Raw genomic sequence first — 17,039 nt, forward strand, 5'->3', positions numbered from 1 at the left:
TTAACTTTCATTCCAGTTGTGTACATTTTATAAAACTTTCATTTGTGGCATATTTGACACCCAATAAATCTGAAAAATTAAGATGTTTTGCACTTTGCTTTTGGCTTCTTGTCTTAGACTCACATTATATAATATATATATATATATATATATATATATGCATGCTCTGGACTATAAAGAGGTGTGTTTTATTTATATATATATAACACACCTCTATAGTCCAGAGCATTTGGATGTATATCGAGCGGCTGTAGCCCCGCATTGTCAACGTTTTGGGACCCAAAGGTGGACAACTGTAAAGATGCAGCATTACTCAGCGCGTTTTTGAAGCAGCCATAGCTTATTTTGCTTTTTGATGTAATAAGATACTTGTTTTCGAAGGGAGCATATGCTGATACATTAAAAATAAGTCAGACTATGGCAGGTAAATGGTACCAAGAAGATCAAAAGAAAAAACAAATTAAGGAAACCAAGTTTGATTTTTTTTTTTTTTTTTTTTATTATTGATAGCTGGTTAGATCCAAACATGTTTGTTTGCTAGAAAGTTCTGTAGTAAACTATTTCTGAATACTAAACGGTTATCTTGTAATTGTTATATAAATAAGCGTCTGTACCAGCACACTGAACGGGACGTTTCATCCAAAGAATTGGATCAGTAAGAAGGAGCGGAGCCTGGGACAGGGTTGGGGTGGAGAGTCTGATTTACGGTGTAAGTCTCTTGCCACAGACAGAATTTGAGCGGAGGACGCTGGGTCTTGGAAATCCCTTTGATTCCTATACGTTATGGCATCAATCGTGGTCTCTTTCCTCATCCTTATCAAGGTCCTAAAGGAGACATTGCAATACCAAAGGAAACCCAGTGGGGCGTGCTGTCCTCTTGATGAACAGGGTCCATTTGCTAACGTTCAATCGGCTTCTAAAAGGAAAATGCAAATGTTAATGCTTCTGTAGACAAAACTCTCTTCCATAGCTGGGTTAAGGTAAGGAGACAAAGCCACCCATTGCGTATAAATCAGAGTATCTTGACCATGGGAGAGAACATCCCCCTTAAAACAGGAGACTCCAGTGTCTCTGGGAGACCCCTGACCAATGAATACATATGAAAATACATTGTTTTAACATCATATTCAATCTACTGCATGGCAAATAGCTGGGGTGGGTTCTGCAGAATCCCCCCCCCTAGCATCTTCAAGGGGGACACTACACAAATTTAAGGGGACCTGTCAGCGATCATCTGTGCATATGATGGCTATAGAGTCCGCGTAAACGAACATGTTCCATACACGCTAGTTCGTTTGAAGGATTGTTCATATAAAACACGCAGCGATCTCCTTATTACAGTTCCGCAGAGGGAGGGAGACGGCGGCCGTTAGGTGGAATGTGGCGCAATTAGCGTTTCCCAAAAGACGAACTGTTAACTCCTCAGCATTTAGCATCATTGACCTGATTTATTAAAACTAGCTTGTGCTTTTTGTTTTTAGCGTAGTTATTTTGGAGAAAGCTGGTTTCTATACAAAGGATAGTTTTATCTCAGGGAAGCGGACATCTGTGTCGGAAGGCGCAAGAACTAACAATTTCCTGCGCTGAATGTTAATTCATTCGCCTTTCCCAGACTGCCCAGCAGCAGATTTACAAAGGGTACTAAAAACATAGTATCGTCTCACCACCGAGAAGCACATCGGTCGCCGTTCTACCTAGGTCAATTTGGAAACAAATCTGATCTCTACTTATTACAGGTTGTTAATTTAATGTGCAATAATCCTAGGGAAAAGTGAAGCTCATGTACAGCTAATTAAGTCAACCTCTGCACCATATGGCCAAGATTTCCAAATGTCAAACGCCCCACTAGAAATGTATGGGGCAGGCGTTCTAGATTTATGTAAATAGGGAGGTCTACTGAGTTTTACAGGTCAGGTGTATTGAAACAATTGGGAAAGATCTTAGGAGATCTGAAAACATTTACAATGTAACAACTCAGGGTTTAGTTATACGTTCTTCGGTAAATCTGCTACTTTAGGACCGTAAAGGTTGGCTTGTAAGTAAATACATATTCAATTTACTGTAATATCTTACCACGCGGGATACTGGATTGCTGGACTGTGTGCGTAGGGTCTGTAGTGGTTTTCTGGGATTCTGGCTCCCGATGTACACTGCTTTTGGACTCAAACTCAGAGTTTCCTACCCGAGGGTCCGGCCTCTCAGTGCCGTCATCGGACGGATTATCACGGGTTGCCCCCGACACGGCCTGGTTTGCCGTCTCCTGCTTTTCTGCAAACCAGACCCTCACCTCATCGGGAGTCATTCCGGTCGTCTCGCAAAGACTCGCAAGGTCGTGATCAGAAACCTGGTGGTGCTGTTCATAATATTGCATAAGGGGATGGGGGGTGACAGTCTTAATACCCACAATGCCTTTGTAGCGTTCATACCACTTTAACTGTCCGTTCTTGAAAGAATACCTGCTGTCGCCAAACCAACGCACAATATCGGCCCGCGGCAGTCCCGTCTGCTCAGCTAAGTCATCGTACTCCTTGCTCGAAGGGGACTGAGTCTTAACGAAGGTTTGCTTCAAGAGATCCCTTTGCTGAGCAGTTTTTTTAATATGCGATCTGTTTTTTAAGGGGGTTGACGGTCTACTACTCCCATCACTGCCTACGCCGTTATCATCAACTGGCGCCTCTACGCTTTCATTCGACTCCGTGACACGAAGATCCTTCAGGTTGATTTTGATTGGGTTTACCTTTCTTTCACTTGTTTGAGGATTATTTTCTGCTGAGGGCTCGGGGACGTCCGATACCTTTATATAGTAACTCATGTTCTCCTCGTCCTCCTCCATATCCAGTTTCTTATGCTCTACGGCGAGCTTCTTGCGCTTGTCGGCGAACCAGCTGTCTATTTCACGTCTGGTCATTTTGGTCTCGCTCCTTAAACGATTCACTTCGTCTTCAGACGGAAAGTTACTTTGGAAGAAACTCCTTTCCAGAGCTTTGATTTGTTCCGGAGCTCTCTCTTTATATTTAGTAGGCGTAAAGTCAGGTGTCTGATTCCAAGACTGTCTCCTTGACGTATGCGACGGCGCGTGACTACCTAGAGTGAAATCAAGATCGGAATCCTTCATCAGCGAATACATTTCGGACGGACTGTCAATCATTCCATCGCTGCTGTCTGCGGCGTAGGAGGACTTGTTGCGCCAGTGGTACCTCTTGTCGCTAAACCACTTCCTGACGTCCCTCGTGGTGAGTCCTGTTATTTTCGTCAATCTGTTGACCTCGGACGGCGTTGGAAACTGATTCCTGTAGAAGCTGTTCTTGAGGGCACCGAGTTGCTGTCTGGATTTTTTGCTCCTCGAAAAACTGAAGTCGTACAAACTTTGGGAAGGCAAACTGGGGGAGGTGGACGTGGTGGCTTCGGAAGCACCGGCATCCTTAGCAGCTGGCGAGGCTACTCTGGCCTGAGTTGTAGTGTGCTGGGTGGGAAGAGACGTCACGGTCAACGACACTGAAGAAGGAGATCCTCGAATCCCGTTAGTAATGATAGGCTGTGTGACAAGCAGACCACCGGTGCCTTGCGGCTGACCGACTATCTGACCGGGTAGAGCCGCCTGGATAAGGTGCTGAACACCGTTGGCGTTTGCTACCAGCGGAGCGTTCAGAACGGTTATGGTTGGCTGAGGCATGGGTTGGGGGATAGACTGGATAACGGTGTTGAACATCTTCTTCCTCGAGTCTTCTATTTCCTCAGGCGACCAGCTAATCCCTTGTTTCAGTCTCTGAGCCGTGAACCATATTTTTATTTGCTCCTCTGGGTACTTTGTCACCACCGTTAAATAGCACAGCTCGGCCTTCGTAGGGTAGGGGAACTTGTTGAAGGAGTTCTTCAGGAAGCTGTTGGAGTCCATGGATATATTATACGTTGGAATGCTGCTAAGAGGAATCATTACCTTTGGGAGAGACTTCGAGTTGGGAAGCTGGCTACTCTGGGAAGCACCTTGGGGCTTCTGGACAGTCGACTGTTTTGTCAAAACGGGTGCAATTATGGTTGGGATCTTAGGCTGCACCACTGGCTGTGAAGGGTTAATGGACACCAACTGGGTCACTCCAGGGAGGACAGGAACCGTTCCCAAGATCGAGCCGTTTACAATCGGAGAGGCGTTTGCGATGCCCGTTGAGGGTTTGCTTGCCGATACAGAGAGGTTTTTGGCTGCGAGATGATTTTTCTTCTCCACCTTCTCTGCTCCGGCGACAATTTTTTTCGCTTCCGCCTTGTTTTTCATGGTTTTCATTATAGGTGTTTTGGTGAACGTTATCTCCGAATAATCATCCGCCGACTGATTGAGATCGCTGTCCGTCACGTCCCCGTCGGGTTTCCGATCGCTTACGCTCTGCTCTACCACCGTGTAGCTCTCGTGCTTGGCCACGGTCCACGTCAGCCCGGCGTCCCGCGGGTGGCACTCCGTATTGTGAGCCTCCAGCTCCGTAGACTCGTTCACCAGGAAGCTGCACGCGATGCAGACGTACGAGGGGTCGTCTCTGAAATCCGGGTGCTTCGTGTTCATGTGCTCCACAAACCTGCTCGTGTCTTGAGACCCGAAATTGCAGTATTTACAAAAGAATCTCTCCCCGTTGATGTTTTGATGTCCATTGGAACTCACTTCATTATGGCTGCTGATCAAAGCAGGTGCCTCCTGGGTTTCTTCTTCATCTGCTTCCTCTTTCAATCCTTCGGCAATGTCTGCATCGCTTTCTAATGCTAGAGCCTTAGGAGGAATCATACAAGGCGTGGTGGCCTTCCTTTTGCTTGCCATGATTTCGCTTTATCAGCTCACCGATTTCACACAGAAAGCGGAGCTTCGCGCAACCTAAAAACCCAGATTCCTGCTGGGCTGCGGAGCGTAAACGCATTCAATTACAGCATGATGTTCCGGTGTGCGCCAGCGTGGTCTCCTTCACATCTAGCGGAAAAACAAATAACCACCATTAGATTTTCTATCCCCTTCTAGCACGAAAGAGAGTTTAAAGGGAAAGCGGAAGCGTGTGGGTGCGTAATTACCTTGGTGTGTCTGGGGGAGAGTTTTCCATCGCTGGTCATTCTGGAGCGATCTGATCTGCTGAGATATACATATAGGACTATTAAAAATCAGATATTAGTAAGGAGAAGCAGACTGGGGGTCTTTAAAGAGGGTCTCAGGCGATACCTACACACAGTGCAACTAAAATAGTCCCTAACAGGACTTTTAATCAACTAAGTTTATAGAAGCTGAGATCTTCAGTAGAAATGGTGGAAAACTAGGACATCTACTCACCCCCCAAGCCAACCAGCAACGCATTAGCATTATGATCGGAGTATAAATGGGCTGCGAGTATAAAGTAATTAACTGTTTATAATCCCGTTTCATTCGCAGGCGGTTGTGTGCCTTTAACACAGCGTACCTAGAGCGACACAAGGGGTTAAATCCCGGTGACTGGTACGGAAATGGGTACGTTGCCAGGCCGAGCAATCTTTAGCCCGGCAGAGTGGTCACTAAAGCTAAAATAAGTCTAAAGTTCGTTTTCGGTTTAACCCTTAGGTGCGCAGAGCCAGCTGCGGATCATACAGAGCCATAAGCCCCATCTATTACTCACAGGCTTCCCCTGCCGTGACCCGTGGCTACCTACGCAAAGGGCCGAGCTGGCCCCTTATAGAATAATGCGAACAGGGAAACAACTGGTTAAAAAACAACATACGTTTTTCTGCTTTATTACAACAGATCCGTCCCCTAATATTTCATGATTCAGTTTAACTCGTTAAATAAAACCATGTATGAAAAAGTGGGCATAATTGGAGCGGCGGGCTTACTTCTAGTTGTCAGGGTAGGCATGATTATTCCTCCCCTTATTTGTGGTATTCCCTCAGCCCTTTTGGTGGCAGCCGATTGTTCTGAAAGCCTTTGTCGTAGTGGGGGAGGAAAAAGGAAGTAACACCCGGACAGGAAGTTATTAGAGGTGTTAAGCTTTGCCACAGATCTCAACCATGGCTTTACCAGCGCCATTTATTTCTCTATACGTTTAATTGGGTGCCACATGTGGTGCAATTAGGACCCGCTCGGTAACCCCCCCCGGCTTAACAGAGACCTTTAAGGCTTGCGCATGCTTTTCAGGCACCGTAGGGTCCTCGCCGCTCGCGTTTCCATAAACGTTTTGCCCGTGGGCCTCGTAGCCATGACAACCCGCTTCCCCTCTGTCTATGTCAGCGATATTCCTAAGCCCTATAGTGCTGGGGAACCCTAAAGCCGGGGTCTCAGTTAACAAGGACTCCATTAGGGACCGGGAGATAAACTCACGCTAGACAGACACGTATAACGGGATTCACTAAAATCAGATACATTATTTGGGGTATTTTGCGTTAAAAGGGTTACCCGATACCCCCACGAAAATGTACAGGGGGGGGGTCGCACATTTATCATATACCTTAAAGCGCATGCTCTGGTTTGAGGGTCCGTCTAGCTTGAATGCAACAATTTAGATTTAATTACTTTTTTTTTGCTTATTTATAAATAAAAATAAAGCTTAATATATTTATTTATCGTTTACTTCATGAGGCTCATAAATAAATAATAGTCTATCCCTGGCTGATCCCAGATTTAACACAAGAAGACAGGGATCTATTTACAAAAAAAGTCAGCAACGCGGAAACAGATTGAAATACGGCCAAATAACGGCGAGTCCGGCTCTGAGCCCCCCCACGAGTGGAAAAAAAAAAACTCCCCACAACTTCCACTTATTAGGTTGGGAAGAATAAGAAAATAAAATAGAGGGGAAAATGCCCTGGAAGCTGCACGATAGCCGCTCGGCGTACGCCTTCACCCCCAACAAGGAATAAATGAATATATTACGCTAGAAACCAAATGATAGCTTTATAGGGGTTAATACACCCGAAGGAGACCTGGTAGCCCTGAAAGCTTGCAATCTATTACACTTTAGGGTATCATCCTCAATACCTCGGCCTCCCTCCGACACAGATCTGTGTTGAGCCCTGCACCGTGTATCTGTAATAACCGGCAATCGGCTTTTAATCAGCATTTATGTGGCTGATGGGGACTCAAGTCCACCCTACTGATCCACGCGGCCAAAACCTTAACTGCCCCCTCCAGACACCAAACTAACAATCCTTCGGAGATCTGGAGGGTTAATCTGAAAACACAGCAGAAGCCTTTCAAAGTCTTTTGAACGTCTATGGCAACAGCCTATCAGTGCCTAGTTTCATGTCCCCCCCCCCCAAAAAAAAAGACAATTAGAGGAAGGATTCTGGGAAGGGTTTGGGGTTTCAGCAGCAGGGAACGATGTTTCTAACAGGGCAGAGGTCTTAAGGACCTTCAGAATGGAAATATAAACACCGCAGTTCAAAAGTTTGGGGTCACTTCGAAATTGTTTTTGGAAGCAATGCACGATCTGTCCATTAAAATAACATGAAATGGATCAGAAATGCAGCGCAGACGGGGTTAATGACGTAAATGACTATTGTAGCTGGAAACGGCTGATTTTTAGTGGAATCTCTTCATAGGCGTACAGAGGCCTCATCACTCCCATCACTCCTGTGTTCCAATGGCCCTTTATCACTCCCATCACTCCTGTGTTCCAATGGCCCTTTATCACTCCCATCACTCCTGTGCTCCAATGGCCCTTTATCACTCCCATCACTCCTGTGCTCCAATGGCCCTTTATCACTCCCATCACTCCTGTGCTCCAATGGCCCTTTATCACTCCCATCACTCGTGTCCCTCCCGTCACTGATATCATTAGAAACCCTTTTTTTGTAATTACGTTACAGCCAAAAACGTCCTTATTTTCCATGAAAACAGCCGAGTGACCCCAAACCTTAGACCGCTGGTTATTATCGACGTGAAATATTTTTGTTATTAGAGGCTGAGATTTTAAAAGGTTTACAAAAACACACAGAAGGCGTTTCCCATCAGGGACCCCAAACCCGCACAGAAGGGGAGGAAAAAGTCAGCGCGGAGGATCGGATTACTGCAGGAGAGAGAGCAGCGAGAAGTGAAGCGTGGAAAATCGGAGCCACAATCAGCCAGACGCCCAGAAGAGCGCGAAGCGGAACAGATTGGAACTGGCGGCACCGGCCGTCTCCGCACCCGAGAGGGGAGCGTGTGCTAACGAGCGCGCACACGCGTGTACCGGTCTACGGGCCAAACGGTTCTTATCCGCCGTCATAGTCTTTATACTACCGATACTCTACCAAAGCCTGTCCCGCAGAGAGAATTCTACAGGGGAGGAAAAAAAAGAGCGCTAAATGTACGCACCCTTTGTTCTATTAAACGGATGCGACGGCACAGCCCCCGACTCCTACAACCCTTCAGAGCGGCGCTAAAACGGTTAAAAAAACAAACTGTCCATGTGACGCGTTTGGCATAAGGCATGGAAAGTTGCAGAGCACCGCCGCGCAGGCAGATCCCAGCCCCCACCCAGCGACTCGCACAGCGGCACCGAGGAATCCGACGGCCCCATTCGGCCCGTCTAGCCCGCCCGTTTTTCCTGCTGTGAAGACCCTAATCAGTCGTTGGTCTCGTTTTAGATTCAGGAGCCGTATGCCTATCCCACGCATGTTTAAATTCCCTCACTGTAATAGTCTCTACCACTTCTGCCGGAAAGCTGTTCCACTTATCTACCAACCTTCTCTGTAAAACAACAATGAAAAACCTTAACATATAAAACATATAATCATTGTTTTCTATTTTCATCATCACGTAAACAGAACAGCTCGGAAAGCGCTAGAACCAAGCACCCCCCCCCATCTGTCCCAATCCCGTGTTTTTGGATAATGAGGTTTTCAGGCAGCTGCATATCAGCTATTTGTTCTCGCTCTGTTATCTGAGCCCAACGTATCTGCGGGAAACCGTGTCTGGCTGCGTGATTAAGACCGAGCCGTTCTATTGGCTAACGAATGTCTATAGAGGAACGGACTTCATTAGCATTGCCATAAAGCATCAGCTCAGTGTGGGAAGTCGCTCAAAATATTGTACGACAACAATGGCGGCCTCCAGGTCTGCAGACGAAGGGGCAAAATAAAGATTTGCTTTAATGCAGACTGACATTAGCGTACCACGCCGAGGAGGGGGGGCTACCACCATACGCCACGCTGGCTGTAGGGGGGCCAACGCCATACACCACGCCGGCCGGGGGGGGGCTCTTTTACACCCAATAACATCTTAGCGTTTCTCGTTAACACGGAAAGTGTAAATAACATAAATAAACACGGCCCGTCAGACAACACGCAGACAACTGCGCAAACAGCAGCGACGGCCGCGGGATAGACGATCCTGCCGGAGATCAAAACACAATATTAACCCCAGGCACAGTTTGCCGTGGTAACCAATTAATAACGTTAATCACATCAATAGCGAAATAGATTAACTGCTACCAGCGCTCGTTACATTTCCCCGCACGCACATTCACAATCTGCAAAACCTCAGCGATCTCCCGCACGTTCGCTCCGGTACTTGGTCCGTCGGTATAGAGTCTCCGCCATTACGGCAAACGGAAACAGTCCGTACATCAACGTCCTCCTGCGTCCCGCAGCACCGCTACCGTACAGACACCCAATCAGCCATACTCTGACAACGACTCCCATCAGGCTCAGCCAGAAAATGTCACCACATGATTCAGAGTCCTGGATATAAGTTTCCACTAACGCTACCTCATCGGTGTGTATGGGGTTAATAGAAGCAATTTTAACAGTATGCTGCACAGCATGATGGGAGTTGCTGGAAGGCAAGGTTTGCCTACCCAAGGTATAGGGGGGCTCCCTCTCATAGAAAGGGGTGAACAGCACCCAACCAAACAGATTGCGCAGCATGATGGGAGTTGCAGTATAACAGCCACAGGACAAAGTTTAGCAAGTGGGGGTCTCTCTGTAACAGGGGAGTTATCTACATCCACTGATTTTATCAGGAACACCCCCAGGGTAATAAACCGTAACCCCAAGCTGGATGTGCGTCTGTCCCCGGGCACAGCACGGCGGCTCTCTCATCGGTAACACTACAGCACAGTTTACGGTTTCTATGAACTCCAATGTAAGTATCACCCAGCATACGCACTGGCACCTCCGCCAACCACCCGCCTTAACGCATCACTTTGCCCACACTCACCGCTTCCCGGGGGTACCATTCGCACTGCACCCCAGATCTCGCCAATCTCAGGCCCCGGGAGGAGGCGGAGCTGCAGGCACTCGACTGTGAGAATGAAGCACGCAGATTGGCTGCCTATGAACCATGTGACCTTTCCTTAACTGGGCAGGGTAAACTCAAACCGGCGCCAACCGCTGCTTGGGAAACAAGAACATGTGACCTTTAATGGGCAGAATAAAAAAAATAGACACGCCTTATCGAAAGCCGCATGCGTATAACTCTCAGCTACGCAGTCCCTTTTTTTCTTCAATATGCTTTATTTACACATACATCAAACAGAAGCAACAGCTGGCCTGATGGATGATATTATTATTATAGCACCACCAGATTGTGCAGCACTGTCGGGTCTATCAGATTAATTTCACATGTGTGAATGGCAGTAATAAAAAAAAAAAAACAGTCAAAAGTACTTGAACATAGATACCATCGCCGATGGCAACGGAGAATACTTGCCAACATTGTTTTGTACTCTCCGGGAAGAAAGTGCAAAGAATGTCATTGTCACATCACACCGCTCACATGATGTCATGGCATTGTTATGTGGCACCTATGTTACAGAATTCACACCACTCCTCCCCAATATGTCCTGTCCCTTCACAATGGACAAGTCCCAAAGAGAACATATGAAGTCCTCTTTGTTCTGCATGCTCAATTACTGTTGCGCCACAAACCTGACATTGTGCACACGCACTGTATGGCAGTAATGTAGTGGGCACTGCTGCCTTCTCCTCCGTGCTCAGTATCCCAAGTACGATATCCATACCTGGGAACTTGTGGGCTCCGGCTACTTGGAGCCTCCCTTATGGGACAAGGCCAAAATTGCCCACTGACATTACAGGAAACATCTCCATTTAAATGAGGAGTGGAACATGTCAAGACCCCGCGACCTGAAGTGGCGCATCCTAGGTATGACAATATCAAGTCATATCTTGAAAGCAGAGCCTTTTAATGAAGTCTGCGGAGGCTCTTCTGAGCCAGCACAACCTCCATAGTGTAAGCAGGCCGGTTGGTGATCTGTTTTGCAACCGTCCCGTTGTGCAGTGGGACACCCAGGGCCTGATCACCCGAGAGGGGTTTTGTTCCGGGGGCATTGCCTCTCCCCTGGACAAGACAGCTAGGATTTCTGCTAACTGTATTCCAAAGTGATACATGATGCATCCAACAGTTAACATATCCCTAAACACTAGGATCCATGATCTATTGGTAAAGTAAGATTTCTCCATGACTGGATTGAGGGTATTCACTATTTGTAGTTTGGCGTAATCTACTACACAAGCTACCTTGTTGTGAAAGTTAGAAGGGCTCGGTCTTAGTCACACATCTCGACATTCTGACTAATCAAAGTCTATGGAGGAACAGACTAATGAGCGTTGCCGTAAAGCATCAGCTTAGTGTGGTAGAATAGGGAAAGTCACCTAAAATATCATATGATTGTCAACAATGGCGACCTAAGGGTCTGAAGATTGACGGGAGCTTTGGGGACAAAATTAGATTATTTTTTTCATAAGACCTCCTCTTTTATCCACTATTAATGAAAAATACACAGATTTCTACTACTTTATTCTGACAGGGTCATGTCTGCAGGACAAAGACATCCAACACTCAAATACGTCACAACCGAACAGGAACCAATTCCGCCAGAAGCCTGGAACCAGAATGATGTGACGCGTATTATACGCGCGTCGCTTCAGGCGCGTCATTTCCGGGGCACGGCTTAGCAGGGACCCGTCATCTCTGAAACCTTCTGATCCCTGGAATCCTTTCACACTGCGACCCTCGAACCCGGCCCCTTTTTAAGGGGGTCTTAGGAGTTGTCTTTCCTCGGTGTTTTGCCCCAGTCCCCGGAGAATGAGCACCGCCAAACGGAAAGACGAGCACCCCGTGTCCAACGGAGGAGTAAAGGTGAAGCAGTCTGCGTGGAGCAAAGCCCTGCGTGGGGATGCGGCGTGGGAAGACAAGGTAACAGCACTCCATGCAGGGCGCAGGGGATTGTGGGAGTTTACACATAGCACCTTTGGAAAGGAGCACTATATATATATATATATATATATATATATATATATATATATATATATATATATATATATATATATATATATATATATAGTAATTTCTATATAATTATATTTCAGTAATTTGCTATAATTTATATTTTTTTATATTTTGTGTGTGTATATATATATATATATATATTTGCACTGTTGTGTTTATTTAGTGGAATTGTGCAATTTAACTAATTGTCTGTTCTTTCCCAATTTTATGGAACTTTTTGTGATAATCGGCTATCCCCGGGCCTGTTCCTCCGCAGGAGAATAAATTGGGCTAAAGTACTAAACCAACAGAAATTATACTAATATAGGATATATATCTAATCCATTTTCCTCTGGTTTGGAATATCCTTCATTTAAGGTGAACCTTGGATCTTTCATGGAGGTTATGCGGTACAACGTATCCATATAGAGAAATCTATGCGTAAATCTATTAGTGGCGGTGCCTATTTTCAGGCCATTTATTATCGGTTTCCATGGTGTCCGTCTATAAAGTCCCCTCCGGTGGACGCTGATCTTTGAGTAGAGGTTCCGCTGTTCTTGTTGTAGCGTCGGCCGATTCTCGCACAGATGCAGCCTCGCCGGAGCTTCTTAACGCGGATAACGGATTATTCTCGTCCGGAATGCTGACTCCGCGTGTTTAGTCAGCCTGGTAAAAGCTGCAACAGGCGTAGACCGGAATGTTTGGCTCCCCACTGATTTGTCCAAAGTATAAATACATAAAAAAATTAATAAATAAGACATATGTGTGTGTAATATATATAGGTGGGGGGCACCGGGCCGGGACCTGCAAATAGCGATTGATTTCATTAGGGGTCCATTGATTGGGAAAATATGAGTTCTCTGGTTTCGGCTCTTTATGATTCGAGCGACCAGTCCCTGCCGTCATACCCCCACGCTGCACGTATCTTTTCTTCTCTCATCTGGCTGTATTTCTGTATCTTTTTGCTTTTGTGCAAATCCCGTTCTTACGGCCATTTGTCTTAACGTTCACAGGATGAATTTCTGGATGTGATCTACTGGATCCGGCAGATCTTGGCCATCATTTTGGGCGTGATATGGGGTATTGTACCGCTGAAGGGTTTCGTGGGAATAGCAATGTAAGTATTCTCAAAGCCGACATATTTACTTTTATATGATGCAAATCAAAATAAAGGCTACCTGTATAAGGTGCGCCCAGAACAAGAAGTCACCATAAAAATCTGCATACATTTTCTGTGGGTTATTATTTTGTTTATAGATGGCAGCAGATCCTTACGGCTATTATAATATACAAGATCATTAAAAGTAACAATATACATGAATAAACGTAAGACATCCTCGTGCCAACAGAGAAGGAGGGGATGTGAGCTCACAATCTATTGGGTTCTAAATGTAATAGAACGTTGCATAGTTAAGGGACTAGAAAGGTGTTGGCCGCAGGCCCTTAATCTATTAAATATTATTAAATAATTGTGTATTAGTCTATATATTTTATGGGTTTTCGCAGACCCCTGTGCATCACTTCATCATTCCAGGCAGCTAATACAATATCACTATCTCTAGTGGGAAGTGGTGCGTTGAACATAAGTAGATTGTGTATATGGTTCTTTATATATTGTGCTTGTCCGCTACAGAATATTTGATCTTTTTATTACTAAGGTCACAGTAATATCAGAGATGATTCTTTGTTTTCAGTGGGGGAAAGATATTTACTGTTTTAACCCTTCTGTCTTGCAGATTTTGCGCGCTGAACGCCGGCCTTCTGTACCTGTATTTTAGCAGCTTCCAGCAGGTCGACGAAGAGGAATATGGTGGGACGTGGGAGCTTACAAAAGAAGGGTTTATGACGTCGTTTGCGCTATTCCTGGTAGGTTTTATTATGCTTTTCTGTTAGGGCAACGGGCTTCTTTATATAATACTGATGATGTAGCTGTTTTCCTAAAAGGAGAATTTATATAGTGTTACAAGAATAACACGGAGAATACGGGAGAATAAAGGATAGTAGAGAGAAACGTTTTTTTTTCTCCCCTCCTGGTCAAAGCGTCTTATTCCGTGTCCACTAGATGGCGCTGCGGGGGTAATTTTAACATCAACTCACACACTTGATTGTAGTTTTTCTCCGTGCCTTCAAGAAATGAAACCTCTGAGCAGTTCCCTCTACGCCTTATTGGGCTGCCACTCACCGCATGAAGAGAGTATCCTTGTCTGCACAACACCTGCGGTGCAAAAACCCTGTCTTTATTAAATATGTGCATCATATATCACTGAATTGAATTTAGTTGCTAAATTGTGGGGGTTTTTTGTTTGTTTTTTTTTAACCGATTCAATTGTTAAAAGGTTTTATAATTCAATTTACCCAATTGACACGTTGTATATAATCTGCTCTCTTTGTATAGTCATTTTATATCCCGGTATTTCGTTATTTCCCTGTTTAGTGCTATTATCTGCTTCTTATAAAAGGCAGGTCTCCTTAATTTAAAAAAGAAATGGAACATCAGTTACACTTTTTTTTTTAATAATCGGTAAGAATGTTTGTTTTTCTCTTTTCTTGCAGGTGGTCTGGGTCATTTTCTATACAGCAATTCATTTTGATTGACAGTGAGTTTTATTCCTCCTTCGCCAAACCTTGTCCAACAAATTTTTCTTCAAGGAACCATGCCATTTTTTTTTAATTACAAGCAAATCAAGGCATATAACAGACATTATTGAGGAGATTCTGCTCTTTTTTAACTTTTTTTTTTTTAATAAAACAAGATAAGTTGAATATAATATAAAGCTAGCAATAGCCACCTGTACTTGTGAAGTGGACCATTAACCTTGATGATGTCAGCCTGTTAACTTCCGCTGTCAGAGAGACCAGATACAGAGAATCTGGGAGGTCTGCTGATCGCATGCTTCTCGTCCGAGAGAGCACACGGAAAGTCCTCTTGGTGTCTTCCTTTATTTTGTTTCAGTGTCTCTGCAGCCAGACCGTTACTCGGCCTCCTAATTGCCGCTCCTCCAGCATTTCAGTTGCAGTCCTCCAGATATCCTAAAGGTGGAGTTGCAAGGGCTAGTTTTTGTCTTGGCAGCCATTTTTTGATGGTTTTTATATACGGGGAGTTCAGTTCACTAAAACAATGCAAATTAAATTATTGGCGTCTATAGTAAGGGGGGGCGGCAGTGTTTCTTGCTTTGTCCAAATCTTCCGGAAACTTTTTGCCACATGGGAGATCTGAGATTTTAAGCCGGACCCTATTCTTTGAACAGGTGTAAATGAAGGCTTTAACAGTCACTTTCCTTACTTGATGCTCCACAGTATTGAAAACTAATTGGTATTTAAGCTGGTGTGAATGTGTTTTACAATTAAAGTTTTGATTTGTTGATCTCCGTTTACTCGTTGATTTTACTGTTGCGGTAGGACATCGGATGAAACATGATGTCGTGGGGGAAGTCTAACCTGTGATCATGCTCCACCATGTGCCTTTATTTGCCGGGCTTATGCTATCCACTGGAGGGGTCTGGACCTGTTCATTTAGCTGGATCTAAAAAAAAAAAAGACCAAATTGGGTTTATTCACTAAATGTTGGTAGACGTTAGTCCATGCGTCGTGCTTCGTTACATAGCAAGGCCAGCTTTTCTTGCAGAAAGAACTTGCCGGAGGTCATCTGTGTTAAGGTACTTAAATCTAACAGTCTAATAATTAACCACAAATGAATGAGGTTTTACGATGTTCTGGCACAATTCCTTGCGCAATCACGTTACATTCACAGAGACAGCGGTGTTTGTGGCGTTGGACTACTTCTTAAGGAGACACATGGTCTGAAAGCTGTATGCACTATAAAGCTAAATGGGGAGTCATAGGGTAGGGGGGTAAAGTAGGAATACATAGGCACATCTATGATCCGACACACAAGGGTGAGAAGAAAAAGGGCTTGTGTACAGAAGCCCGGGACCTCTGCAGAATAAGAGGGAAGTGAGTGATTTGGTGGAGCGACAAGTCGGTGATGGTGGGTACTTGCCGTGTTTAGGAGCAGACAACTCGGTATGCAAGTAAAATATTTATATGGCATCCAAAGTAATACATAACCAGGCAGGGTGAAGCCACAGAAGGGTAAGATTATGTATTGTGTGGAATTCATTTATTAGATGACCGTAGACCTTGTAGATTGATGCTGCACGCTAATGCTGGGTGGTGATCTCTCGATAACAATGAATGAGGGAGGGGGGGATCCTTCCCTTGGGAATGTTTTTTTTATTTCAGCCGGTGGGTACGGGGGCTATATGCGTGCATGAGGTCTGTGTATCCATGCGCTGATTTTCTAACCGTCTGGCTGTGATGGTAGAACATGAAGGCCCATCTTGCCCTGTTAGAGGCATGCCGGAGGAAAAAGTCTCCTACCCAAGATAGAGCTGGAAAAGGAGAAAAAAGTGGGTAGAAGGGCCCCGGAGCATCAGTTGGCAGGCTAACTTTAACGTAGCCGTCTCGATACCAGGCTATGACACTTAAGGCCAGTGCTAGCCGGCATCCATAAACAAAAATCAGAGATCCATTGATCTCCAAGTGTGGATGGTTGTTCCTAAAATCCAGGGTCATAACATGAAATTATGTCGCAACCGGTGTTGTCATCTGTCCCCGAGAGGCAGAGGGCTCCATGGGTCCAAGCGCTTCAGTTCGGGTTAGCGGAGAATCTGGGCATTTTCCTGAGATCAAACCAAGAAGTGTGGCTAGAGACCACCGAATGAGCGCAGGTAACGGACATCGGATTTGAAAGTCACGCAAAAAAATCATTCCCCTAAGGACCTCACAAGGTATTCCATTCCTACCAGCTATGATATTTTAGTATTTAAGCTAC

At 45.3% G+C, this 17,039-nt stretch overlaps 2 protein-coding genes across 3 annotated transcripts; one reads left to right on the plus strand and one right to left on the minus strand.

Annotated features, from left to right (window-relative positions):
* Nucleotides 1-474: 474 nt before the first annotated feature.
* ZHX3 (zinc fingers and homeoboxes 3) lies at nt 475-10,252 on the minus strand. Of its 2 annotated transcripts, none has more exons than XM_053453792.1 (4): nt 10,136-10,252; nt 5,047-5,101; nt 2,074-4,948; nt 475-916 (listed from the first exon to the last, which is right to left on the minus strand). In XM_053453792.1, the coding sequence occupies exons 3-4, from the start codon at nt 4,799-4,801 to the stop codon at nt 906-908; spliced, it is 2,739 nt and encodes a 912-aa protein (XP_053309767.1). In that variant the 5' UTR covers nt 4,802-4,948; nt 5,047-5,101; nt 10,136-10,252; the 3' UTR covers nt 475-905. The 2 variants fall into 2 exon arrangements, with proteins under 2 accessions (XP_053309767.1, XP_053309768.1); XM_053453793.1 differs by having other exon boundaries at nt 5,047-5,104; nt 10,136-10,204.
* A 1,705-nt stretch (nt 10,253-11,957) lies between these two features.
* RAB5IF (RAB5 interacting factor) lies at nt 11,958-15,569 on the plus strand. The gene is made up of 4 exons (XM_053453797.1): nt 11,958-12,133; nt 13,219-13,322; nt 13,942-14,071; nt 14,759-15,569. Exons 1-4 carry the CDS (start codon nt 12,023-12,025, stop codon nt 14,798-14,800), a joined length of 387 nt encoding a protein of 128 aa, XP_053309772.1. The 5' UTR covers nt 11,958-12,022; the 3' UTR covers nt 14,801-15,569.
* The last annotated feature ends 1,470 nt before the right edge of the window (nt 15,570-17,039 follow it).

The sequence above is a fragment of the Spea bombifrons genome, chromosome 13, assembly GCF_027358695.1.
Source record: "Spea bombifrons isolate aSpeBom1 chromosome 13, aSpeBom1.2.pri, whole genome shotgun sequence".
Taxonomy (NCBI): domain Eukaryota; kingdom Metazoa; phylum Chordata; class Amphibia; order Anura; family Pelobatidae; genus Spea; species Spea bombifrons.